Here is a 26,629-nt window from a genome sequence, read left to right on the forward strand (position 1 = left end):
AATATGTCATCTGGGTATATTATAAATGTCTTTTATTGTCATCTTGAAAAGAAAAATCTGTCAGAGTTGCCAAAACATTACAAGTATAAATAGCTGCATGAGCTATATTTGCATTGTTACTGCATTTATACAAATTGGCCAGTTTTCTTTAAAAATGTCATATATCAAAGAGCTTAATGTCTACTGCACATGACAATCAGTATACAAGTACTGACCATAATTTAATGAAATATCCAGTCTCCATATATCAAAACAGTTATACTTTGTTTTGGACATCAGCTTTATAAATATTTTTGTGCCACATGAAAACATTTTACTTTCAGCAAAGGTCAATGTCCCATCATTGTCCAAACTACTATTTACATTACAGGCAAATATAAACTGAATGGTTCGTTAATCCACACTAAAATTAAGTGCAAATCAAGAAGAATATAAACAATATTGGTAAAATCAATATTAAAATTACTGCATTTAAACAGCACCATAATCCATGATAGTGTCAGAACAATATTTATATGGAGAAAATGGAAAAGTACTGACCGTTAGAACAATCCCTGTAAGACAATTTTTTTTTTTTTAGCTTTGTTGACACCATATGTGAAATCAACTAAACCTCAAAGTGTGCTATCTCAGGCTTAGCCATCAGAGATGTCCCTTACTTGTCCACACAGAAGGTAAATATTTAGTAAAATTTCATTGTCACCTTTGGTAATTGATATAATAAGACTCAAAATAAGTTTAACTCACCACTGGAAAAACTGTTCCAAGTCAAGCCAAAAAAAAAAAAAAAATGACTGTACTTTTTTAAGTACTGTAAGTGCAAGAAGGTGCTGAAGACTCAAAGAGCTCCTCAGTAAAAGGCCACAATAAAAGAATATTAAAGGGATAGTTCACCCAAAAATGAAAATTATCCCATGATTTAATCACCCTCAAGCCATTCTTGGTGTATATGATTATCATCTTTCAGACGAGCACAATCAGAGATATATTTAAAAATATCCTTGCTCCTAAACACTTTATAAGGGCACATTTTGAAGCCCCCAAAAAATGCATCCATCCATCATATAAATAATTCAAACGGTTCCAGGGGGTTAATAAAGGGCTTCTGAAGCAAAGTGAGGGTTTTTTAAAAGAAAACTTTAACTTTATTAACTATAATAACTAGCTTCCGGGAGACGACGTACACATCGATTTGCGGCGGAAGAGTAAAACCTCTGACCCGACGCATGGGTGAAAATATCCCTAACTACAGAAGAACAAATATCTACTTGCCAAAACTAAAATGCCCAACAGAAATTATCCCTAGAATCTGAAACTTTCTTAGGCTTTCTTGAGTTGTTTTTAAAGTAAATATGACAACACCAGAGGACAGATCAGAAATCAACTTTGCTTCCTATCATGACTGTCACTGTAGTGAGAAGGATGAAGAGACATGTTTATCTGTCTCCACAGACAGACTTCCGGAGGATCCTGAGACGGGACATGACCTCATCCCAGTCCAGATATGCTCCTTCTAGATGTCTTGAGATCTGACCTCGTGACAGGTAGCTCTTTCGGCCATGAAGTAGACGCCAGTTATCAAAGGTCACCAAGTCACCTGCACATAGATGAAATGAATCACATAAAATAAACAGCAACAGTTCCTTATTAAGATGTGCAAACAAAGTTTCAATTCTTATGTTGTCACACTTGGTTTAGTAACTAGTGGCAGTGGGAAACCTTTAAGGATTCGAAATACTTCAACTATGGAATAACTCTAGTGAACATTTTTGAAAACTCTGGCATTAGTACAAATGTGAGTACTAAATGTGTGTAACAATCTTAATCTGATATAGGTAAAGAGGCCATACCAAAGTCCCTTTAAGAAAAGTCATTTCACTCGGCGGCCATCTTTGAAACGCCATCATGCAGCTCCTATCTCCTATCTCTTTGAATGGGGAAACATCAAATTCTCCAAAACTGTTCGCCAACCTTACGACTAAATTTCATATTTGAAATCACCAATGAAATCTAACAACCGGCTCATACATTTAGTTTCTAAACGCTCGAACCATGACAAAAAAACAAAAAAAATCCACGTATTTTCAGGCTGGATCAAGCTAATGCGCATGCGCAGACCTAAATGCGCGTCTCTTCGGAGGCGCGCGTCTCACTATTGTTTCTATAGAAACCGGTGATTCTAACGGCTGCTGAAGTGACGCGATGACGGCGATTGGCTCTTATTTAGAAGGCGGAACTTATTCCGCCATATTGCGCATTAACTTTCTCCCATTCAAAACAATACGAGTGACACGTCTTGTGTTCTTCTTTAGTCTTTGGCCATACTGACCTGGTTCCATTCTGTAAGTGAACACATTCTCAGGCCTGCTGAGCAGCTCCACAAAAGCCTTTAGAGACGAGTAGAAAAGCTGAACCTGATGCAGAGGCAGATCCAGCACCGAGTCTCGTGTGGCGTTGTTATAGTTGATCCTCACAACGCGACCCTCAGAGTCCACACTGAACATACAGACATGTTTGTTTTAAAAACTATCAGGATTTATGAGAACCCTACAGTGTCTTGGTGTCATTTATAAAAGCAACAAGTAACGTACAATTCTGTGTCGCACTGTAGAAAGCAACTCATACAGGTGTGGAACAACATTAGGATGAAAAATATGACAGAAATTTCCTCTTTTTTTTTAATGGACTATCCCTTTAAACACATTCATTGGTAGAAATTTCAGTCATGTGAGTCTCAGTTCCACAGCTGACCATGAGATGGTACTGTTTAGTATATTATTGACATGAAGTCAATGATGATGATAATTACAAGTGACCGAGTTAATCCATGACATTTGCTTTGCGCGATTATGCGAGTATGCATGCATCTGCTGGAGTCACAGTCTGTCTTACTCTATAATGTGGTTTTTGGACTGCACGCTGAAGTCACAGTAGTCAGAACCGCTGTCTGTGAAATCGACCCTGAGAGAGGAGAGGATGTTAAACGCCTCAGGATCCTCCCTCCGGAGCTGCTCCGCCATGTGAAACCCATCAACCACTTCACTCTCACCACCCTGTTCAGCCTGACGGATGCAATGCAGGAACTGTACCTACACACATACACATACATACATTTTTTTTTTATTATTTAGGAGCAATTATTAATTCATTTAAAAACCACAGAAGTGAAGTCCTTTCATGATCTAAAAAATGCATTTATTGACGTAATGTGTGTGTGTGTGTGTGTGAGAGAGAGAGAGAGAGAGAGAGAGGGAACTCACCCCAGGTGGATGGTGCAGAGCAGGGTAATCTGTGTGCAGGCTCAGTCTTCCAGAAGTGTACGCAACATTATTCGCCATGGGCTTGTCCTGCACTTGCCACGTGTGTCTGTGAAAACACAGAGGGGACGATGGATCAGAACAGGTGACTATGGGCTTGTAAAGATTTACTGCATCTCTCCATGAATTTATTGTAGGAAACCACAGCTGTAAAATGCTTACTTGATTTAGTACCATCTTGAGAGTACATTTAAAGACTAAGGAATCACTGCAATGAACAAAGCAGACACTTTTGTTATGGCAACACACTGTGAGAACTGTGTGTGTGTGTGGTGAGTTCTTGATAAAACTGCTCACTGCAAAAAATGTAATAATAAGTAAAACAAATGTAATAATTGTATTGAATCAGTATTTGTGTCTTGGTTTTTTTAAATAAAAACATAAATTTACTTTCAGAAGCAAACTTGTTTTCATAAAATAAATCTTATATTTTTATATATCTTATTTTTCTTCTATTTCCCCAATGACAAATTGCTTTTTTGTCAGATTTATGCTTTAAAAAGTTCAATGAGGTATAAAAAATAAACTTTATTAACAGATTATCTGAATACAAAGGGATGTCCGATTTGCATACTTATGCACTATTCTATGCCATATTGTAGTATAAATAGTGCAAGTAATATGTTCACACTGAAAATCCCCCCCACCCTCAGAAAAGTGCACTACAAATACCCAGATGATGCACTTATTTAACTGAAGAAATAAAGTGTGGAGTGATGGACATGTTATGAACTCAACTGTCGCAGCTTTAAATACTAAGTAGAATGGGTGAGGCTATCAGACTGAAACTGGATGACATAAACTTAGAAATGCAGTATAAGGGCATAGTATATATTGTTTTGGGCTAAATTTAAAAACTTTTTCTAATTTTCTCCTGTTATCAACCTCAAAACAATGTAAGGAATGGAAGTCATGGAAGAGGAGTATGTGTGGCTTTTTTTTTTCGTCTTTTTTAAATGAGGAAATGAGGCAGATTAATGGTCTCGATAAGATAATTTAAGACTGTATTAGAGACCAGAATCCTCTGTATGAGTCACACCACAGTCTCCTCCTTCAACCAGAAGATCCCTAGCCAGTGAAGTCTTGATTTGGCAGATGCAATGCTTTTTGTTCCACTCTGGGTCAGGTGAAGCTGCTTTTTGGCCAGTTTGACGGAGCTCCTGAGGCTAGCATGGTGTTAAATCACTTAGCCTGTCACTTAACAGGTGTCAGCTGAGAGGGAGCTCACATGCATAACTTTGTGATTACAGCCAGAAGCTCACATGCATAACTTTGTGATTACAGCCAGAAGCTCACAGTGTGTCTGTTTCTGTTCTGGCTCTTCTCTCCTGATCCTCTATCTGTCTCTCCTAACCTGTGATTCACTCATCCTTCCCTGTAAAAAATGTTTTCTGCATGTTCTAATGAAAGGCTTTGTTGTCTGACAAGAAAAGTAAATCAGAATTTCATTGGTTTGAAATGGTTTGACTTTGGGCTCACTAATCATCATCCAGTAAATCTAGAGCAATGGAACAAGTTTAAATGACTGTAAAACAAGGCTCAATCACATCCTCTCTCATTTTGATGCTCTCAAAGACAGTTTTCCGAAAACAGAACATTGTTCTGATTGTTGGCCAAGAGTTCCAGCATGAAATGCTTTCATCCAATGATGGTGTAGACAGATGACTCACACCACGATATCCGTGATAATCTTTTACGGAACAGTCCTATAGACCGGCTCTATGGTTGCACTGCCAATTTTACACACCACATTACTCTCAAGTCAATAGCCAAGACGTGTGTGGCAGAAACAGACATATTTCTCAAAACTACCAACATTTTCCCAAACTACCAACCCCTAAAACACCTGGTCCTTTAAATGGCCTTGTACTTCTTGGCCTCAGACTCAATGAGACGAGTGCCCATACCACTACAAATGCAACAGACATTGTGGGTTAAGGGACTGTTTTTATTTCCATCAATTATAAACCTATTCAGATGTAAGGCATTAGGGTGGAAGATCAGACCACATTATTCATCACACCATATTACATTTTCCATGACTGAGGGGTTTGTGCCCTTTGCAGCAGGTTATTTATCTTTCTTTGTAGTTCTTGGAGTGAGAATAACGGTTCTGGCACAAATGACAGTTTTGCCCAGTTTTTGGTGTAAACAGATGTTCAAAATCAGTTTAACAATTTCTGAAACTGTATTTTTGAGAAACTTACTGCATTTCCTGTGACCACTGTGTTTGGAATGTACGTAATTATTTTTCATATAGTTTCCAGTGACAGACTACATATCTCCAAATTGTTCTTGATCATGAGGTAAATACTAATGTTGGCAGAATAAGAATGAATCCTATTACTCTAATATTTCATTAATAAATCTGCAGTATTAAAATGCCTGTATTTGTAACTTCTGTTTGTGTCTTTGTTCACTAATCCAATTGTTAAATAAATCTAAATATAGATATTCCATTGCTTTCATTAGAGAACAGCCAAAGCTACAAACCATACCCATAAAAGGTGAGACGGAGATAGCCAATTCTCTGGCTCAGTCTGGCCACCTGGCCCTGCTCCGCTGGCGCCCCCCTCAGGTAGACGATGCCAATACGTCGCAGAGCCTCTAGCCAGGCTAGTGCAGCCTTGTCATCATGTAGAACCTCCTCAAAGTCTGCTGTGGGGATCTGCAGACCAGAATCCCAATACTCACGCTCTGAAACACAGACACAGATACAACATCACAAACCAATGACACAACTTAGTGTCTAGAATTGACACTTTTTAATTCTTTTATTTCATTCAGTGTTATTTCATGGAAATCAGCCTCTTAAACTGAACTAGTAGAAGCATTAACTCATGACCACTCCTGGAAAACCGAGGCCCTGAACTACAATCAATATACACTTGAACAAGGATTCCCAAACTTTTTTTTTTTTCAGTCAAGCCCCTTACCTAAAATGTTTACTGAAGTACCCCCTGAGAACTGAGATGTTAACATTTCAATAATGTAACAATACAATTGCATGTTCACAGTTCTCTGAAGTCGGTTAATGGTCACATTACATGGCATGCAGGTAAATAAATATATACATAGTAAAATAAAATTCTGTATTAGAAATTCTGCATTAGAAGATCCAGTCAGTGGCAAATTCCAAAGCAAAGTTAACAGTGACTCAAGTCTACTTAATTATGTGGGAATGATGACAGCATTACTCAAAAAGTAGCTAAAATCTTTTCCAAGCTAAACATGTTTCTCTCTCTATCTTTCCTATCATTACTCATTCTCCAAGCACCCTGACAATTTTACAATGCAAATAAACACATGATGGAAACTTCACACTTACTGTATAACCATCACTTGTATCTTTTTTTTTTAAATAATGAAGGATTGTTTGTGTGTGTGTGTGTGTGTGTGTCAGGGTTGAGGCCAGAACACATTGGTCAGAACACTGTGTGAGGGCCTGCATGTGTGACTGTGATGGAATACTGCTGGAAAACTCTAGTTCTTATGTCTACTTCCACAGACGGCCTCTAGAGAAGTGTGCATGTGTGAGCAACAACACTTATGCCTGTAATTCACTGTTTGGACCTCTATGCAGTGGAAGTCCTTTTCAGCTTCTCTCAGTTTAGAAAACTGTTCCACTGGATACATTGTCACAGTAGAGACAATAGAGTTAAATTGGTCAAAAGTGACAGTAAAGACATTTAAAAAGTTATGTACATGATATTTCTATTTCAAATAAATACTGTTCATTTGAACTTTCTATTTATCAATGCATAAAGTAAAAACTGCATAATAGTTTCCACAAAAACATTAAAGGTGCACTATGTAATATTTGCTGTCCCCTAGAGGTCGCTAGAGGCCTAGTCTAAACAAAGGCATAGCTTGATAATGCTAAGTTTGAGAGCGGAATCTTGGGACATGTGGTCTTCAAATCACAGCCGGTGAAAATAATCGGGATGGGACTCGGGAAAAAATCATGTTGCAATTATTAACGTTAAAGCGGAAATTTTATTATGCCACAGTCGCCGGCGCTGCTTCCGCTTTTCTGGTCATGAGTAAGAGGTAACAGCTCTGTTTATCATATTAGATACATTTGAGAGTGTTGAAAATGATGTTATAACGTTACTCTGTGTGTTCGCTCGGTGGCTGCTGTGAGACACTGTTAGACGCTGCAGTAAGACAGATCGATTTTAGAATATCATATTAAATACTGGATGGCTTGTGTTGATAAATGGCATGCAATTAATTTTAAAACGTATTGTATGATGGAGAAAATTCTGTATTACTGTTACTAAAAATAAAGCTGCATCTGATTATGCTATGTTAACTACTTCACAAAATAGTGTTTTTCTCTGAGGCATGGTAAAGCATGGTACTCATTAAAAGAAAATTAGATTTAAATTAGATTTAAACAATAAGACTAAACGTGTTGAGCTGTATAACAATATATAGTTTTCTGTCTATAAATATATCAAAACAGTTGTTCCCTTGACTATTAAAACATGTAAATATTAAAGCGTATTAAGTGTTTCCATGGTTTCTACAAAATAAAACCACAGACCGAGGGTAACGCGGGTATGACGCAATTGACAAGCGACTCCTCACACGTCCCGGAGCCTTGGTTAAAACTGCAATTTTCTCACAATTTACAAATAGTTGGAAACATTTGGGATATTGTAAGTACTCAAGTGAACAAAATATATAAACACTGGCCTAGTGGTTTTTGGATATTTTACTGCAAAATTCTTACATATTGCACCTTTAAGCAATACAACTGATTTTCAGCATTGGTAATAAAAGGAAATGTACTGTGAGCACCAAGTCAGCATATTAGTATGATTTCTGAATGATCATGTGACACTGAAGACTGGAGAAATTATGCTGAAAATTCAGCTTTGCCATCACAGTAATAAATTACAATTTAGCATATATTCAAATAGTACTTCACAACATTACAGAAGGGTTCATTTGCAAAAACAGATTAGAATTAATTCTCACAAATCATGTTTTTTTTTTTTGCATTCCAAGTAATATCAATCACACTGCAGTTGGGTTGTTTTAATTAAGTAATAATAAATCCAAAAAATACAGGTAACTTACAAAATTAAAGTTAATTGAAAGTATATTTTTTTATATATTAAAAGTTTGTTTCTTAGAAAAAACAGATAACTCCAACAGTCGTTTTTTGGCAAAAGCAGATAACTCCACATTTCATGTTTCTGAAACACACACACGCACACAAACGCAAAGTGACAACCAAGATTTTAGCATGTAAAATGTGCAAGGACTAGCGGGAGTCGAAATTATTAGTCCTCGATCACTTTTAGTCAGCTTTGAAAAAGCTGACTAAATGAAACCATAGACAGTAAAAGAAATGGACACAGCGACCCCATTGGAACTCAGTTGAGTCAAGTGAAGCCCATTTTTAGCGATTTTTAGCACTTCCGTTACTGACGCGCAGACTCACACTAAGCTTGATGACGTCAGCAACCTGTCTGACAGATGTAAATCTTCTAGTAGCTGTGCGTGAAAACTGCCATCGTTAATCTTGCAGAGACTGTGAGCTTGAGCGGGAAGTTCTTTGGCGTGAGTGAGCAGGAGTAAGTATTCTGATTATTTAATTTGTATAGTATTTTAAAATGTAACGCCAGTACGCCATATTAAGATAATCTCCCCGATTGCCTGCGAGCTTCTCCTCCTGTCTGTACGGTAATTTCTCTACTGTGCGACAGAGAGTCGAGTGGTTATGACGCAATTGTTAGCTTATTTTTACAAAAACTGTTTCTACGGGGCCATAATGTAACATAGAAGGTAATGGAGCCCTTTATACATTGTTGTGTATCTTTGGAAATAAATAATGGACAAATGGAGTCTTTAAACGCCTCAGATGTAAAGTTATTCACTGTCAAAGTGACGCCAAAATGAATGGGAGTCAATGGGGATGCTAACGCAAGTGAAGTTCTGCTACAAGATGGCGGCACCCGGCCGACTTCAACTTCCGGTCGACTTCCTTGGGCACTGAATGAAGCTCTCAGCTAGCGTGTCTTTTTGAAGTGACTAGCAGCCTTTCTCACCTGACCTGATTACTGCGCGCTGATTCGCTAAACAGACTTGTCGGTTTCATACACAAACAACAAGGGCGCTTGTCGGTTTCTGCCATAGACTGTAAAAAAGAAAAAAAAAAAAAAGATGGATGACGCGAAGACGCTTCCTTCCATAGTAATGAACTGAACGTAAAACTTTCGACGATGGGCATTGACATGTTACGCAAAAACGTCAGTTTGGAGCCTGGGCATGCGCAGAAGGAATCATCAGTGGAGCCCGGAGGCGGAGCCGCGATATCAGACTTCCGCCCAGACGACCGCGTCATCAAGATCAGGGGCCGTTTCAGGGATGACGCGTTTTTGTAGGCCAACCCGGAAGTTAGCGTCGCACGGGTTCCTTCGGCTGAAAGCCTATTCATTTTTCCCACAGACTTTTGGAAAATCGCAGAAAATAAGCTCTGTGTTTAACAGAGGGTTATGACACTTACACGTTTTGTCTATCAAGATAATCTTTACAAGTTAACACAACATTTATAGATTTTGAAGCCTAAATAAAGTCGTCAGATATAAAAGGCTAACAGTAGGCTATAAATGGACTACAGCACACCATGGTCGCGGATCAACGTCGTCACCACCAAGCGTCCTCAAACTTTATTTAAAAAACAACTCTATTTAAAAACACGCTCACTGATTATGATCAGCGCTGTGTATGAATGCTTATCCACTTTTTCATGAGAAATGCTGTCCAAATGTCCTGTTTGTCATGATGACGTCTAAAGTCCCCGCCAAAGGAAGTAGTCCCTTGATAGCAACTTGTTAGCAACCGCCGATTTTAAGACACAGTAAAAGTTAAAAAAAATCACAAGTGGATTATAACTGGTGTGTTTTATGTCATAGATCAAAACGTGAAAGTATTTAGAGGCTTTGTTAACCACAGACCTTATTTCAGGTGATTTAACAAAAACCCATTAAAAAAACCCATAGACTTTACGGCGTTGGAACCGGAAGTCCTAAAATGCTAACTCGCTTCTGGGTTTTGCCTACAAAAACGCGTCATCCCTGGGGCACTCTATAAGGAGGTTTAACCATGATGATTAACTTAATAATTATGTATGGAAAATATCACATACACAAACAGAAATGGAATAATAATAAACCTAACATTATATTGTTTAAAATTGAATTGAAGCATTATATTGAGGCCCTAAAAGATGCAAGAAATAAAAAAGCGATACGGATGTATAGAATTTTTGAATCCTTTTCTTTTTGGAACACTCTAAGTTTTTTTCCCCCTTTAGTTTTATATTTTTTTCTTAGTTTATTTCTTCTTTCTGTTGTTTCCTTTGATGCTATTATGAATGTAATACATAATAGTTGAACACACTGTGATCCTCTGTATGTATATTGTTCTTGTTTTGCAATAAAAAAATAAAAAAAGGAGGTTCAACCAACTCTGAGTTAAAACTTGAACTCTGAGTTGACTTACCCTGAAATGGGAAAATCTGAGTTTTCTGTTTCAGAACAGCTGAATTCAGTTAGTTCAGTCGACTCTGAGTAGGTTGACTCGGAGTTAAAGGATTAGTCCACTTTTAAATAAAATGTTCCTGATAATTTACTCACTCCCATGTCATCCAAGATGTTTGTGTCTTTCTTTCTTCAGTCGAAAAGAAATTAAGGTTTTTGATGAGAACATTCCAGGATTATTCTCCTTATAGTGGACTTCAATGGAGCCCAAACAGTTGAAGGTCAAAATTAGTTTCATTGCAACTTCAAATTGTTCGACACGATCCCAGACGAGAAATAATGGTCTTATCTAGAGAAACCATCACTCATTTTCTAAAAAAATAAAAAATTATATATAAGTTTTAACCATAAATGCTCATCTTGAACTAGCTCTCTTCTTCTCTATTTGAATGAAATGTATTACTGCCCTCCACAGGTCAAAGTTTGAACTAAATTGTCATATGCAATACAAGTATATAACAATTAGTTCAAATACTATTGCTCTGTTTCTAGAGCAATAATATTTTTAAAACAGCAAATTCAGTACACAAACTCAATAATATGCCACTAGAAACAAGTCCTGCCATTTTAAATCAAGTTGAACTAACGTTACAGGAGATCGATTGCTGTAGAAAGTGCTCTGTAATTAATTAGAGTAGGCTATCATTAGTTTTTTCCTGTTAATTATTATTTTATATCCATAAAAATAATTAGTAACTGCCAGATAACGATCACCTGCTTTTTCCCTCATGGCTAACGTTAGGCGTGTTATCTTAGCTAATAACATTTATTAATTAGCATATAAAGCCCACATTTAATGTTACCGAAATAAGCTCGGTGATCTTTCAGATCCTGTAGATTGGTTAGTACAGTTTACTGCTGAACAACTCATTTTGTCAGAGTGAAATAACACAGAAATTGAAAATTAATAGTTAGTTATATATCTTCAATCTCCCGTCGAAGCACTGACAGTCCTCAGAGAAGCTTTCAATCAAATGTCAATCATAAATACACGCCCTGTTGCTATAGCATCAAATTGCTAGCTAAAATCCAACTTTCACCAAAACAAACAATTGAACATATATCAGCGTGATAACAACTACCTTAAATGACCAAAACCATCTTTCGGAAAATTTTACTGGAAGTGTAATTTATTTTTTACTTTGACTCAAGTGCCATTCCTTTGCATGGAGAGGACGGGGTTTATGACCTGTACTGCATCCAGCCACCAGGGGGCAATCAAGGAGCCCGCAGCTTCACTTTTCAGGACGTATGAGGCACACCCGGTTTCTGCTGTAAAAAGTGAACTCAGAGATGACATGTTTTTGTATGCAAAAAACCCGGAAGCGAGTTAGCATTTTAGGACGCCCGGTTCCATCAGCCTAAAGTCTATGGGTTTTTTGAATGGGTTTTTGCTAAATCGCCTGAAATAAGGTCTGTGGTTAACAAAGCCTCTAAATATTTTCATGTTTTGATCTATGACATAAAACACACCAGTTATAACCCACTTGTGATTTTTTTAAACCTTTATTGTGTCTTAAAAATGGCCATTGCTAACAAGTTGCTATCAAGGGACTACTTCCTTTGGCGGGGACTTTAGATGTCATCGTGACAAACAGGACATTTGGACAGAATTTCTAATGAAAAAGTGGATAAGTATTCATACACAGCACAGATCATAATCAGCGAGCATGTTTGTAAATAAATTTGTTTTCTAAATAAAGTTTGAGGAAGCTTGGTGGTGACGACGTTGATCCGCGACCATGGTGTGCTGTAGTCCGTTTATAGCCTACTGTTAGCCTTTTATATCTGACGACTTTATTTAGGCTTCAAAATGTATAAATTTTGTGTTAACTTTGGGGCAAGGATTATATTAATAGACAAAACGTGTAAGTGTCATAACCCTTTGTTAAACACAGAGCTTATTTTTTGCGATTTTCCAAAAGTCTGTGGGAAAAATGCATAGGCTTTCAACCGAGGGAACCCGTGCGCCGCTAACTTCTGGGTTGGCCTACAAAAACACGTCATCTCTGAGGTTCTCTATACCGGCTTTTCTGACAAAACGTATTTAGGGTTCAGAACGTACTATATGTGGAGAATAACGCATAGCCGTAAGTGCTGTTTATCGTTTTTTTGCAAATGAACTCTACTGTATTTTTGATCAGATAAATGCAGCCCTGGTGAGCATAAGACACTTTCAAAAACATAAAAAAAGAAAAACATCTCTCATTTCAATTTCAACCCCAAAATTTTGAATGGTAGTGGGATGATAAAATTTGAACAAAAAAAGATGTGGAGTGTTTCAGAAACCTATTTATTTAAGAACAACCCCCCCTCCTTCACAGCTCATTTCGAGGGAACGCCTCCCAAAACTCGCGAGTATTGGAACACGAGTGTTTACCACCGTTATTCGCTGTGTCGTGTTAGTGGATTCATTATGTCGGACTCACCGCAGGTAACTCATAATCTGCAGTTGTTACTCCTGTCTCCTGACAAAAAGCGGAGTGTGGAAAGTTACTGGAGCGCGCAGCCGCGCTCGTCTCTCACAAGGAACGTCACAGTGATTGACAAGCCAGAGGACCAATCGTTTACGTGATGATCGCGTAAACGATTGGCTGATGTTTTTAAGGCCCTACCTCGTGCACAGATGATGTATATTAATATTATTCCTTTCAGTGCACCTAATAAATAGTCTTTTATCAGTTAGTAAAGACAGTTTCAAGTAATATTGCAAAAAATGTATAAAACAAAACATCCTCTTTAGCACCTTTAAAGCAAGTGTTAACCAGCCTCACGAGTCGGCGATTCATTGTGTCTCATCTACACACTGGCGGTTGTAATGATGAATTTCAGCCGTTTGTTTACTATTGAATGCACATTAGCTGGACTGCTAGCCTGAAAAATGCTGTTCTTTGAATGAGTTTCACCCAGCTGACAAACTAAAATGCTATTATGTTAATACAAACAATAGTTATAATAAAATGTGTAGCTTCAAAATGACAAAATGCAGTGAAAATAGAAAACCTACGAGAGAAAACCTTATTGCTAAATCAGTCATGGTGTACACTGACAGAAGTATGAATATGCTATCATATAAACATGCAATCAAGCTAATGCAAAGAAAGCCAAAATTGTCCAACACACAAGGCTGAGAAAATACCCACACTAATACTAAGGCCCTGGAATGAATTTGATCGAGAGAGAGAGAGAGTGATCTGGGCACTGGGCCCAGGGTGAAGTGGTTTAGTCGGTCCAGGTCAGTAATGCTCAGCTCTTATAAGCGTGTAATGCTCAATATTCTCTGTCTCACTGACATACTATGGTTTCCTGGCAGGGCTGATGTCGACTTCAGAGCCAGTGATTAATATCATGTTATCATTCTGTCCAGCTAGGGCCTCTGAGACACTTTAATAAAAATTGACATTATTTTTCAATGACTCTTTCAGTCTCTAAAACAGACGGAAACACATGTGTGCACACAAAGGCACGCAGGAAAAGAAAGGTGTCAGCTTATGTGTGTCTGAACAGTTTCCATCAGCATTGCCTCTGTGAGTTTTCCAGCTATGGTAATGTGAATCTGCGGCTGCTGCTGGCACACCGCTATGTCCAGTCAAACTCTGTCAACAGAGTCCCTGCTGAGAGCTCAGCACAGAGCAGAGTTCACCAAGAACAGGACAGACAGAAGCTCACAACCAGAGTACAAACCACTTACAGCCATCATTTTCAAATGGGATTTGGAAAATAGATTTATATGATTTGAATAACTCAAATTGCATGTGTGCAGCATTCTATATTCAAATCCTATACGCTTTCTCAAATAAATGAAGTGAGACACATTATTTGAGTCCAGCCATTAGTTTTCCAAAAACCATTTGGAAAAATAAGGTTTTAAATGTACTACTTCAACTGTTATTTAAGTCATCATAATCTTTGGTCTGTGTCAGTGTGGTCTTTTTCTGTGGGAACTGTTTTTCATCTAATGCAGCAAAGTGACTGTTTTGCTCTTTTGAATTTAGATGGGAACAATGCGGTCTTGGTGCTCTGAAGGATCATGATGTCATGGCATGCATGATGTCAGCTGAACCAGGACATGTTGTAACCACAGAAAAGCACACTTGTGCCCTCTTGTAAATGGGACACTACATCAACACAACATTGGGTCATAAAAATCCTAATGTGATCTGTATTCTTTCAGGAAAACAAAACAACCAAAAAAAGTGGTTAAAGGCTAACAATGACTATAATTAAAAGGCTTTAATCATAATTACATTATTAATTAGCCTAATTACCTATTCTCTAACCTCTTATGCTTAACATATATATATATACATATATATATATATATATATATATATATATATATATATATATATATATATATATAGATGTTTTTTGAAGGAAGTCTCTTATAATATATGCTATATAATATATATATATATATATATATATAAGCATATATTATAAGATACTTCCTTTCAAAATAATTTCTGTATATATATATATACAGAAATTCTAAAATACAGATTTGCTGCTCAATAAACATTTCTTATTATTATCAATGTTGAAAACAGTTGTGCTGTTTATTGTTTTTATGATATTTTATTTATACCTTTTTTCAGGATTCTTTAAAGTAAAAAAAAAACATTTATTTAAAAATCTTTTGTAAGACTATAAATGTCTTTACTGTTGTTGTTTTTTTATTTAATGTATATGCAAATATTTAAAAAAAAAACAACATATATATTAATAAAATTTTATTATATTAAAAAAAAAAAAAAAAAAAAAAAAACTTACTGACCCCAAACTTTAACAGTAGTGTATGGACAGAGTTTATAAAATAGAGATTGAGTAACACCATAGAGGACACATTAGTTGTCTACAATCAGGAACCAATGAGGAAAGGGCTAATGGCAGATTACTGCCCAAGACAGACATATTATAGCAAGGTGAGTGCTTTACAGGCCTCCTGAAGCAAGTTTATAGGGGAGGTCTTAAAACAAGGGGCAGAACCGTCATATTATGTGCCAGTTAAGTTGCTTTGTTAAACACATGCAAGCCTTGTGTGTTTTACACCTCATCAAGAAGCAGACACTTGTGATGTGTAGTCTATGCTTTAAACCGTGGAAATTTATTGGTTGTCTTTTACTGCTTTAGGGGGCACAAGGGGATGCCTTTTGTGCCTTTAAACTAAACAGCAGCATAATTTCCTAAACTTTAATCACAAGGTTGAAAACAACAGTAAGATCTGTAAAACTAAAGAATATTTGTGGTGAGCAGAATCTGTTTCGAAAGCCCCCATGACATGCATTAATTTCGAAAATCTAATCTTAAAATCTCAAGACATGCAAATATGTGCAGGATGCTTGTTCTGGCAGACACATTGTGCAGTCTGCTCCAACCACGGCATCCCTCAAGAATGGTGTATAAGCACAACAGCTCACTCTTCTCAAATGGCCTTAAATCTCTATTCCATGTGGCAGGAAGTGGAAAAAGTCTTTCCACTCAAGTTCTGGGGAGACATGCCTGCACACTACAAAAGTAACTGCTGTCCAGACCACACGCGCCACAGATTACTTCAAATAATGCAAAAAATATTAGCCTATATGAGTGCATTTCAACTTTATATGAAGCTATCCTAAACGCTATCCTTGTTGTCTAAATCAAAAACAAAACCCATCCAGTCTTCATTTCATTTTAGAAAATGAAACTGAAAGCATCAAGCATATTTTATTTTTAATTTCATATCAACAGATATACTGGCTGAATTCACCTCGCACTCAAGAGGTGTGTAAATGAATCAAGAGCATAAATATAACAGCAAGCTGACAGTATTTCAGCTGCGAAACCAGAAAATACAGAAAATAAAGCAAGTCTCCGGGTTTCTGTGTAGAATACTTCCCTTAATAATGGGCATACATTATAAACAATAAAAAGATTAAAGATGTATATACTGTAGGTAAATAGAGACATGGCTAATACAAAGATTACGGCAATGAAGACAAACAGATGACAACGAACTCACCATTAAGGAAGAGATCCTCTTGCAGAGCTTGTCTCGCCTCAGAGGAAAAACACCTTTTCTTCAGCCAGTCAGGATCAAAATCACTACTGTGTTGATCAGGCCAAGTTATGGACACCTACAATGAGTTTCATAAAAATAGGTTTATGGACTATTGTACAATGACTTGCATGTAAACCTGGCTGAAAAGACCAGACCAGCATAGCTGCTCACTAATATATTTACTGTGTGCTAGAGTCCCCACCAGGCATAACTGTCTTAACCAGCAATACTACAGCAGATATACAGTGTTTAGGTGCGGTCACATTAACAAATTGTAGATGAAATTTTACAGGCAAAAAAGGTCCACTGTCCATTGTTAATATTTGGCAATGTATAAACCACAGCACAGACAGAAGTCACGTTAAAACCAAGCAGATTTCTGTTTGTCAATGCAGCAAATTTGTGAGACAAATTTGAACGTGATGTTAAATCTGCTTGGAGAAAACCTTCTCTTTCACACAAAATTAATGACTGCAAAATTTTGCAAAACAACGGTAAATGTGACAGCATCTTTAGTCTCTGGATGTTTTAATACAGAGTCAGGTTTAAAGAAATAATCCATCCAAAAATTAAAATTCTCATTTCGTTTCATAATTAAAGCTGCAGTCCGTGACTTTTTTTGTTAAAAATTATCCAAAATCAATTTGAGCAAGTACATAACCAGCCAGTGTTCAAAACTATCTCCTTACCTTAGTCCGATTCACAACAGTAAGCTTGTAATAATGTTTTCTAATAAAAGCGGTACTGGTGGGTTTCCCCGGGAAAATTCGAGCATGCAGCTGTTAGTCTTTGCGTCATTACGTCACATCTGTAAACAGAAAGAACAAGTCCCAGCTAGTGGCTATATGGCATGTGAGGATACTGCAGGTGGCGGATCATTAATAGCCTTTTCTTACAGCAGCTGCAATAATTAAACTTATCATTTTGATTGCGGTTTGTAATTCAGAAAGGTCCAAATGAAAATCAGCAGTGACAAATGGAGATTCACCCGTAGTCAAAAGCAAGTGGCTAAAGAAATTGAAATCTACAGATAATGCTAATACATACTAAATACACATAGCAATGCTGATGTTGTTAACATTAACAATTTGAGAACAAAGTATAACAATAATAATAATTTGTATGGTTTGACATGTTCCTAGCTAAGTGATCGTTAGATTTAGTCACCACTGGCGATTTATTGTAATGCTTTTTTTCTCAGTTGGTCAGAACAAAAGTTAATTACTTGTTCAGATGACATTTTTTCGGTGAAAATTCTTATTTTGTTCATACTTCCAAGACTACAATCTGTGATTCCGAAGTACAGTATCCACACCGGTGCTGTGACTGACAGCAAACATTAGATTCAGCCACGCTAAGGAGCCGTGCCGCAGCACAACCCACGTAAAGATGATAATTCCGCAAATAACTGCAATTGCAGGTTTCAAACAGAGATGGCGACAAAGAGACAAAACTTACAGACTGCAGCTTTAAATGACTATGTTCTTTGCTATACAATAAAAATGAATGGAGACGTGGCCTGTCAAGCTTCAAAAAAGACATAAAAGCACCACAGTTGATAAGAAAGTTAGCAGTGAATAAACCTTACAGAGCTTACAGAATGCAACAACTTTAGTCCCCATCTACTTTCATTATATTTAAAAGAGCAGGGTGGACATTCTGCAAAACATCTTTTTACAAAACATTCAGCAGAGCATCTTCATTCATGATGACATAATGATGACTAAATGATAACAAATGTATAATTAGCATAAACTATCCCTTTAAGCTTTGCTTACCAAGACTAACCTTATTGTCCATCAGCTGTACTTGGTCCATTCCGGTGTGCACGTCCAGATCTGACAGCAGCAGTTTGCGTGCTTGAGCTGACTGCAGCGTGCAGAGAGGACACTGGCAGTTATCCCTCAGCCAGGTGAACGGATACAAGCTACAACTCCCATCATCCCAATCAATCTGCAGCAGTCTCTCCTGATCCAGTGCGCGGGCCTGCCTCACTCCTGGACTCCCCCCAGTGAAGGGCAGAGGAGCTGCTGCCAGTGTCTGATTCCCAATATGAGGCGTCTTGACCAGTTGAGGACGACTGCCTGTCCCTTTCAGTGCCTGGAAAGCACCTCTAGACACCCAGCGAGTAAGATAGGACAACATCTTGATCTGTGAGTAGCTGCTGCTAGTCTGAGGATACAGAAAGTATAAGGTTATTGTGTTCATATAACACCCACACCCCTTCACATAACCTTTCACGCAATAATGATTCACCACATCAGAATGTACTGAGTATGACTAATATGAGCAGCACACAGGTGTGTCAAAGTAAACGTACAGCACACAGCTATCACACAACTGCAAAGTCATTAAGAATCATATTTTGTCTCATTATTTTTTTTTAATTAAACAATTAATATTTAACAATTAATAATTAATTAATAATTAAAGTATTATCATTGAGGATGTACCTTCTTCATCTGGTTACTGAATACCTATAAAACATTTGACATAATAAGGAGTTGCAAAGACACTAAAATGGATTCTGCTGTATTGTCGTTAAACTGCTTGCAGAACAATTACACTACCGTTAATGTTTTTGAAAGCAGTTTCTGATGTTCACCAAGGCTGCATTTATTGGATCAAAAATACAGTATTTTTGTGAAAAATAACTACTTAAAAATAACTGAATAACTATTTAAAATAATAGCTTTCTTTTTTCATATATTTTAAAATGTAATTTATTCCTGTGATGGCAACGCTTAATTTTCAGCACTAAATTTTCTTCAGTGTCACATAATATCACTCTAATATGTTGCTATTGTGCTCAAGAAGTATTTGTAATTATTATTATCAGTGTTGAAACATTTGTGCTGTATGATATTTTTGCAAAATCTGTTTTTTCCCAGGATTTTTTGATTAAAAGAAAGTTTTAAAAAACACATTTATGTGAAAGAGAATTTTTGTTGTAACATTATAAATGTCTTTACTCACCCTTTTGACAATTTTAATGCATCCTTGTTAAAGGTGCCGTAGAACGTCTTTTTAAAAGATGTAATATAAGTCTAAGGTGTCCCCTGAATGTGTCTGTGAAGTTTCAGCTCAAAATATCCCATAGATTTTTTTTTATGAATTTTTTTAACTGCCTATTTTGGGGCATCATTAAATATGAGCCGATTTAGGCTGTGGCCCCTTTAAATGCTCATGCTCCCCGCCCCGAGCTCGCGACTGCCTTAAACAGTGCATAAACAAAGTTCACACAGCTAATCTAACCCCCAAAAATGGATCTTTACAATCTTTTCATGTTCGTCATGAAGCATATTGGATCATGTAAGTATGGTATTTATTTGGATGTTTACATTGATTCTGAATGAGTTTGATAGTGCTCCGTGGCTAAAGCTAACATTACACACTGTTGGAGAGATTTATAAAGAATGAAGTTGTGTTTATGAATTATACAGACTGCAAGTGTTTAAAAATGAAAATAGCGACGGCTCTCGTCTCCGTGAATACAGTAATAAACGATGGTAACTTTAACCACATTTAACACATTAGCAACATGCTAACGAAACATTTAGAAAGACAATTTACAAATATCACTAAAAATATCATGTTATCATGGATCATGGTCAGTTATTATCGCTGTTGTCCTTGCTTGCTTACCTAGTCTGATGATTCAGCTGTGCACAGCTCCAGACGTTAATACTGGCTGCCCTTGTCTAATGCTTGAACATGAGCTGGCATATGCAAATATTGGGGGCGTTGCCATACATATTAATGATCCCGACTGTTACGTAACAGTCGGTGTTATGTTGAGATTCGCCTGTTCTTCGGAGGTCTTTTAAACAAATTAGATTTATATAAGAAGGAGGAAACAATGGAGTTTGAGACTCACTGTATGTCATTTCCATGTACTGAACTCTTGTTATTTAACTATGCCAAGATAAATTCAATGTTTAATTTTAGGGCACCTTTAAATAAAAGTATTAATTTCTTTAAAATAAAAGTCTACCTGACCCCAAACATTTGAACAGTCATTAAATAGAAAATGAAATGTAAAGTTTCTCAAGCAAGTTTGCATTCTCTTCCTATTAGGCTTGTTCCCTGCAAAACTCTCTTTCAGAAGGCAGGTGACTGTCAGGTTGTTGTGCTGTTGGTCGGACAGTGAAAAGCAAGAGTCAGCTCTTGATGAATGATTAATGCAAAGACGTCATCCATCTGAATTATCTGAATGGCTGCTTATCTTTTGACAACACTAAATACAAACAGTATTACATCAAAGTAACCAAGATTAAAGCGAGCTAATCCAGGGCTAAGGTGACTTAACTTTAGCACTATCACACTAATCAAACTAAAACTTACTGAACTCTGCACTTCAATTCTACTTGCACTAGTAAGAAGAATTTGACTCATTCATGTGTACCACTTCAAAGAAATACTCCCGGCAACCTGTGCTGCGTTTCATAACCCAAACAAAAATATAAACAATAAATTGTTTAGTGTAAATTTAGAATGTCAAATTATGAATCCATTAATCCCAGTTATCTTATTCTGTTGACAGCTGTGGTTTCTTGTGAGATTTATACACCTAACATTATTATATAATTCTAATGATGTATAGAAAAAGGATGCACAATCATAAGTCAAAGTAAGTATTTTTGGGCTTTATAAATGCCATTTTCTATATGTTATCTTTATAATATTACACTTAACATTTTCCTCACACATTACAAATGGCATAAACTAAATTAAAATGTCTATTAGGCAGTAATGCAATAATCACATTTGTGGGTCCATGATATAAAATAAATATAATGTTCAGTGCATTCTAAACAGAACTGTGAGCATTGGTTATGTAATAAGGAAGCACCTTAGCTCATGTGACCTACATGTCTCAGGGAACACAGAAGTAGGTGAAAGGTCACCACTCCATTCCCCCGCAAACAAACACATTGGCTGCAACGTTATGACAGCACGTACACACACACACACTCAAACACATTGTAGTTGACATGTAACAGAAATCAAACCAACTTCAAAATTGATTGTCTTTATTTAGACATGATAGCTATATGTTTATCTGCATTTGTTATTTCCGGGTATTTTTAGCACTCATCCATCCGCGCTTTAGTAAATGAACTGTGGACCAACTAACAAAAGGAGGTTTACGTTACCCAACAGATATTCTTTCATAAAATATTCCACTAGGAAGTCACATACATGACGCGTATAATATACATAACAACGCTATCAATATTTCTTTCGTCAGGCAAGATACACGCGAAGTTCCGTCTATTACATAGAATTCAGCCACTAACGTTATATTTCATCTTCGTTTTTTAAAATTGATGAGAAATAAGGAAAAACGAACATATGACACTTACCGTGAAGAAGTGGATAATGTAGCCGCGGTTATTTCAGCCTTATATAGTGCTGAGAAGCGTGAGAACTCGCTGTGCTGGAAATGGGTGAAGGGTCACATGCATTATAGCGCTGCTGCTGCTCACACACACACACACACTGTAATCATCATGATGTGTGTGCTGCACTGGATCTGACACTTAGCCAAAATTACGTGCAGCTTTGCTCGACAACTGTTCTTGTTTTTGTAACTTCATTTTATTGGAGCTGTCATCTGGATTAAATGAATATGTAGGCCAAGGCAATATGCATTTGTAAATATTAAACTGCATTATACATCAGTATAAATTAATGTTATTTTAAGACCACAATATTTGATTACACAATAATGGCAATATACAACGGATATGTATCCCCTGTTAAATCAATATAAATATATTTTATGTAAAAAGGAAAAAAAGAAATATAATATAAATCATATCAGATATAAAAAATATATATCTGATAAATCATATCAGAACTTTTGCACCTTTAACTACAACCTGCAATCCCACTGGAAACAAAGTGACATTTCAGAGAAGAAGCTAACTGCATAACTTTTTATATCCACTGTACACATCACAGACAGATATGCTCCTTTGGCAGCTGCGATGCTTGAAGGTCTCTTTTTTTCAGCCTATTAATTCAACATTTTTTTAAGGAAGATTATTGGATCAGCACATCTTTAGCTTGAATGATTGCCAGTTAAGGGTACACAAAAGACCAATTAACAATTTAGAGAATCTACAAATAGCTCTTTATTATTTTTTACATTCCGAATTCATTCACTTTTTATTTAGTAAAATATTGAATACTACATATATATATATATATATATATATATATATATATATATATATATATATATATATATATATATATATTAGTTTTTGGTTGTCACTCACACACACACACACACACAAACTGAAAGATCACCCTACAGCAACAGTTTCCAATCTCTGTCTCTGTTTATGATGAGAACTCCCATTGTAAACAGCTGTTTTAACCTGCATGCCTACTGCTAATTTCTTAATTGCTCTGCATCAAACTGTGCATTTCAAATTAATTTATCACAAAGTAGTTTTGTGATAAATGTCATTAAAGACTCAATGGCAGTAATATTGCCAAGTTTAAAGCATTTAATGGCGGTTCATCATGTATGATTGCTGCTATTAAGTGAATACTGGCTTTCATTTATTGCACAAAGTAGCTGCATCATTTTGCCAAGCTACATTTTTTTATGGCAAAAAAATATTGTATTTCTGAATATTTTCTAATTCATCTCAATATAATCCTGTCAATTGACAAATTCAAAGTTTTAAGGGCTTTGAATAGTGTTGACATAAATGTTGGAATTATTTTAGAAAGCTTCAACGCTTTAAAATAAACTCAAAAACACCATAAATTTATCATAAATATGGTATACACAAATATAGATTTACAAAACAGACCAAAATACATAATTAACTTACAATCTCCCTCTCCAGTATGCTCTTAACTGGATCATTGATCACCAGATCAGTCCAATTTGAGAATGACTCATTTTGTGAAACAGAAAGAATGATCCATTCATAAATATTTTGAAATAAATCACAGGTTTGGAACAAGTAAAGAGTAACTGATGACTGAATTTTCATTTATCTGTGAACCATTCCTTCAATTCTTTTTTTTTTTTTTAATGACGCGGTTCTCTAGCACACACACAAACTACCTTGAAGATTTTTTAATTACAAAAAGGAATATACACAACATATATCTCAGGAATGGAACTACACATGGTAGAACGCTTTAAGTCCAATATTCCTGCCCGCAGTCATCTTGGTTTATGTCATTCCAGATGGTACTTTTCCCATTACTTCTCAGAGGATTACAAGAATACTTAATGCAACACACACAGTTTCATAAAATGAATACTGTTAAGCTTTTTCATAAATATAAACACTCACAGTTTAATATTTTAAAAGCTCATTATAAAATATATAGATTTCTTAGGGCACACAAAACATAACATGTACAAAGAAGAGCAAATGTGTTCCTCCAAATGTATCATAGAAAGCAATAATAATAAAATTTATGTTTTTAATATGTCCATGCCGTATATCTTTTGGAGGATTGTCAAACTGAATGTTTAAAAAAAACTATTCCAAGTAGGCCTACATGCTCTTATAATAATGTAAATATGAACGTGACAGCTAACATTTGTACAATGAAAACTATATTCCTTCTGTTTAACCAACATGAATTTTCTGAAACATTCAAGTAATGCCAATGCAAATGAGCAAATGTTTCCACAAACACAGCCTACATCATTATCTGAGAAAATAGTGAGCACACTGAACACCTAACACTGAATCTAACTCAGTTTTGTATGTCTCCTCTTAGAGGTAAAACCTCCATATTGGTTAGACTGAGATTCCAGTCGTATTACCATAAGCTGCAAATGTCATTTAAGACTCAATGGCAGTAATATTGCCAAGTTTAAAGCATTTAATGGCGGTTCATCATGTATGATTGCTGCTATTAAGTGAATACTGGCTTTCATTTATTGCACAAAGTAGCTGCATCATTTTTGCCAAGTAGCTACAGAGAAATAAAACGTATTCCTTAAAAACGAACAGTATATTTTTGTTACTAGTACTTATTTTTAGTTTCTAGTACGTAATATATTTTACATCTAATAACCCTTTTCTGCTACTCACTATCGTGATAGTGACGAGACACTACTCTGAATATTTTCCTATTTTTTTCCAGTGAATTCTATAGGTATCTGTGGTTCAGACATCAACTTTTCACTTCTGACTAATACTGTATGAGTTCATGTACTTTAGTTTTAACTATTCCTTTTGTACTTTTGTTCTTGTAACTATTGAAATCTAATTCTAGTTTCATAGTAGGTCAATAATTGAATACAACTAGGACCTGTTTAGTAGACCAGTGTGTGCTCTGTAACTAGTGAGGTTGTAAATAAGCTTATTACTAGTAGCTAACAACTGGGATAGATAGGCTACTAGTGTCCAACAATAGGTATTTTCCGTGAATAAATACAGTACAGTAGAAGTAAATCAGGACTATTTAGATAGTTACTATAGGAGACTTTTTAATAGGCTACTAGTAGCCTAACTATGGTTTCTAGGCAAACTGAAAAGATAACAGTTGATGAAATTAGCCATTTACTAAAAATAAGTACAAGTAACATACAGTATAGTTAATTTTAAGAAATGAATGTTAAAACGCCTTGCCATTGAGATTTGCCTGCGTACTGAAGGCAGACAAACAGTCCTCTACACCTTCATATAGTCGTTCTTCAGGCGGCTCAACCGGGTCCCGTGACTCCGGATGATGAGTGACAACAGCTCGTGCTTATCCCTCAGTCCCAGAGAGATGTCCAGCGTCTCCTTCAGCACGTCGCGCGTGTGCACGATCATGTTGAGGAAGTCGTCGCTGATCTTGTGCTCCTCTTTCAGCTCGTTTTCCTGGCTCTGTTTGAATTTCACCTCCAGCTCCAGTAGAGACTTCTCGGAGTTGGAAAACGCCTCGCTGATCTGGGTCGTCTCCCGTCTCAGGTATTTCCCATAGCTGTCCTCTCCGTCCAGGTCGAAGGAGATGCTCTTCCCGATGCCCTCGAGCACACGCGCCGCGTCTTCGATGTGCCGCTTGATGATGGTAAAATCGTCCCGGATCACTGAGTCCTGGTCTTCGTCCAGGGTGCATTTGCGATTGTCAGTCATTTTGAATAGCATCTGACATTTCTCAGGATCGTCGTTATCGTCATAAAAGCCGTCTGGTACGAAATAATGATGAAAAGTGCCGTTGGACATCTCCGGGTGAAGGGGTCCCGAAAAGAAAGCTCCTCCGAGACGCAATGAGACCAGACAGGCTATCAGTATGAACAGAGGGGAAGCCATCATACCCACCTCTGTCTTATCACAGTCAATAGTAGCCTACCTTCAGCTCTTCTCTTCAAACTTTACAGAAGCCCTCCTGCTCCAGCCCCACGCATGTCCAGCGCGTGAAATGCCGAGCAATCCCGACAAGAAACAGCTAAATCACACAGAAACGACCGGAGTTTGGGATTGCAACTTTCCTATCCCCTTTCCTGTCTGTGTTTTTGGCAAAATCAACAGGCGTGAGAGCCACATAAACCCTCGTCCTTCCTTGTGTCCGTTTCAACATCTGGATCGTTCAGACTCTGTGCTAGGTTTAGATAATAATACCCCCGGTCAGACTCTCAAATTACAAGCCCGTCACTCCTTCACTTAAAAGGCAGCACACATTACAGGGGCTGTCATTAAAGGAACTCGAGTTTGCACGAGCTTTTAAAGATTCCTAAAAGC

General features: G+C 36.8%; 2 protein-coding genes across 2 annotated transcripts; both read right to left on the reverse strand.

The window, feature by feature from the left end:
- Positions 1–12: 12 nt before the first annotated feature.
- On the reverse strand, positions 13–22,438 carry bbox1 (butyrobetaine (gamma), 2-oxoglutarate dioxygenase (gamma-butyrobetaine hydroxylase) 1). Its single transcript, XM_067402369.1, has 8 exons — positions 22,280–22,438; positions 18,702–19,085; positions 16,875–16,989; positions 5,816–6,014; positions 3,261–3,366; positions 2,893–3,089; positions 2,330–2,496; positions 13–1,597 (listed from the first exon to the last, which is right to left on the reverse strand). The coding sequence occupies exons 2-8, from the start codon at positions 19,056–19,058 to the stop codon at positions 1,437–1,439; spliced, it is 1,302 nt and encodes a 433-aa protein (XP_067258470.1). The 5' UTR covers positions 19,059–19,085; positions 22,280–22,438; the 3' UTR covers positions 13–1,436.
- A 1,323-nt stretch (positions 22,439–23,761) lies between these two features.
- On the reverse strand, positions 23,762–26,224 carry fibinb (fin bud initiation factor b). Its single transcript, XM_067400724.1, has one exon. The coding sequence runs from the start codon at positions 26,201–26,203 to the stop codon at positions 25,577–25,579; it is 627 nt and encodes a 208-aa protein (XP_067256825.1). The 5' UTR covers positions 26,204–26,224; the 3' UTR covers positions 23,762–25,576.
- Between the last annotated feature and the right edge of the window lie 405 nt (positions 26,225–26,629).

Source organism: Chanodichthys erythropterus, chromosome 11 (genome assembly GCF_024489055.1).
Source record: "Chanodichthys erythropterus isolate Z2021 chromosome 11, ASM2448905v1, whole genome shotgun sequence".
Taxonomy (NCBI): domain Eukaryota; kingdom Metazoa; phylum Chordata; class Actinopteri; order Cypriniformes; family Xenocyprididae; genus Chanodichthys; species Chanodichthys erythropterus.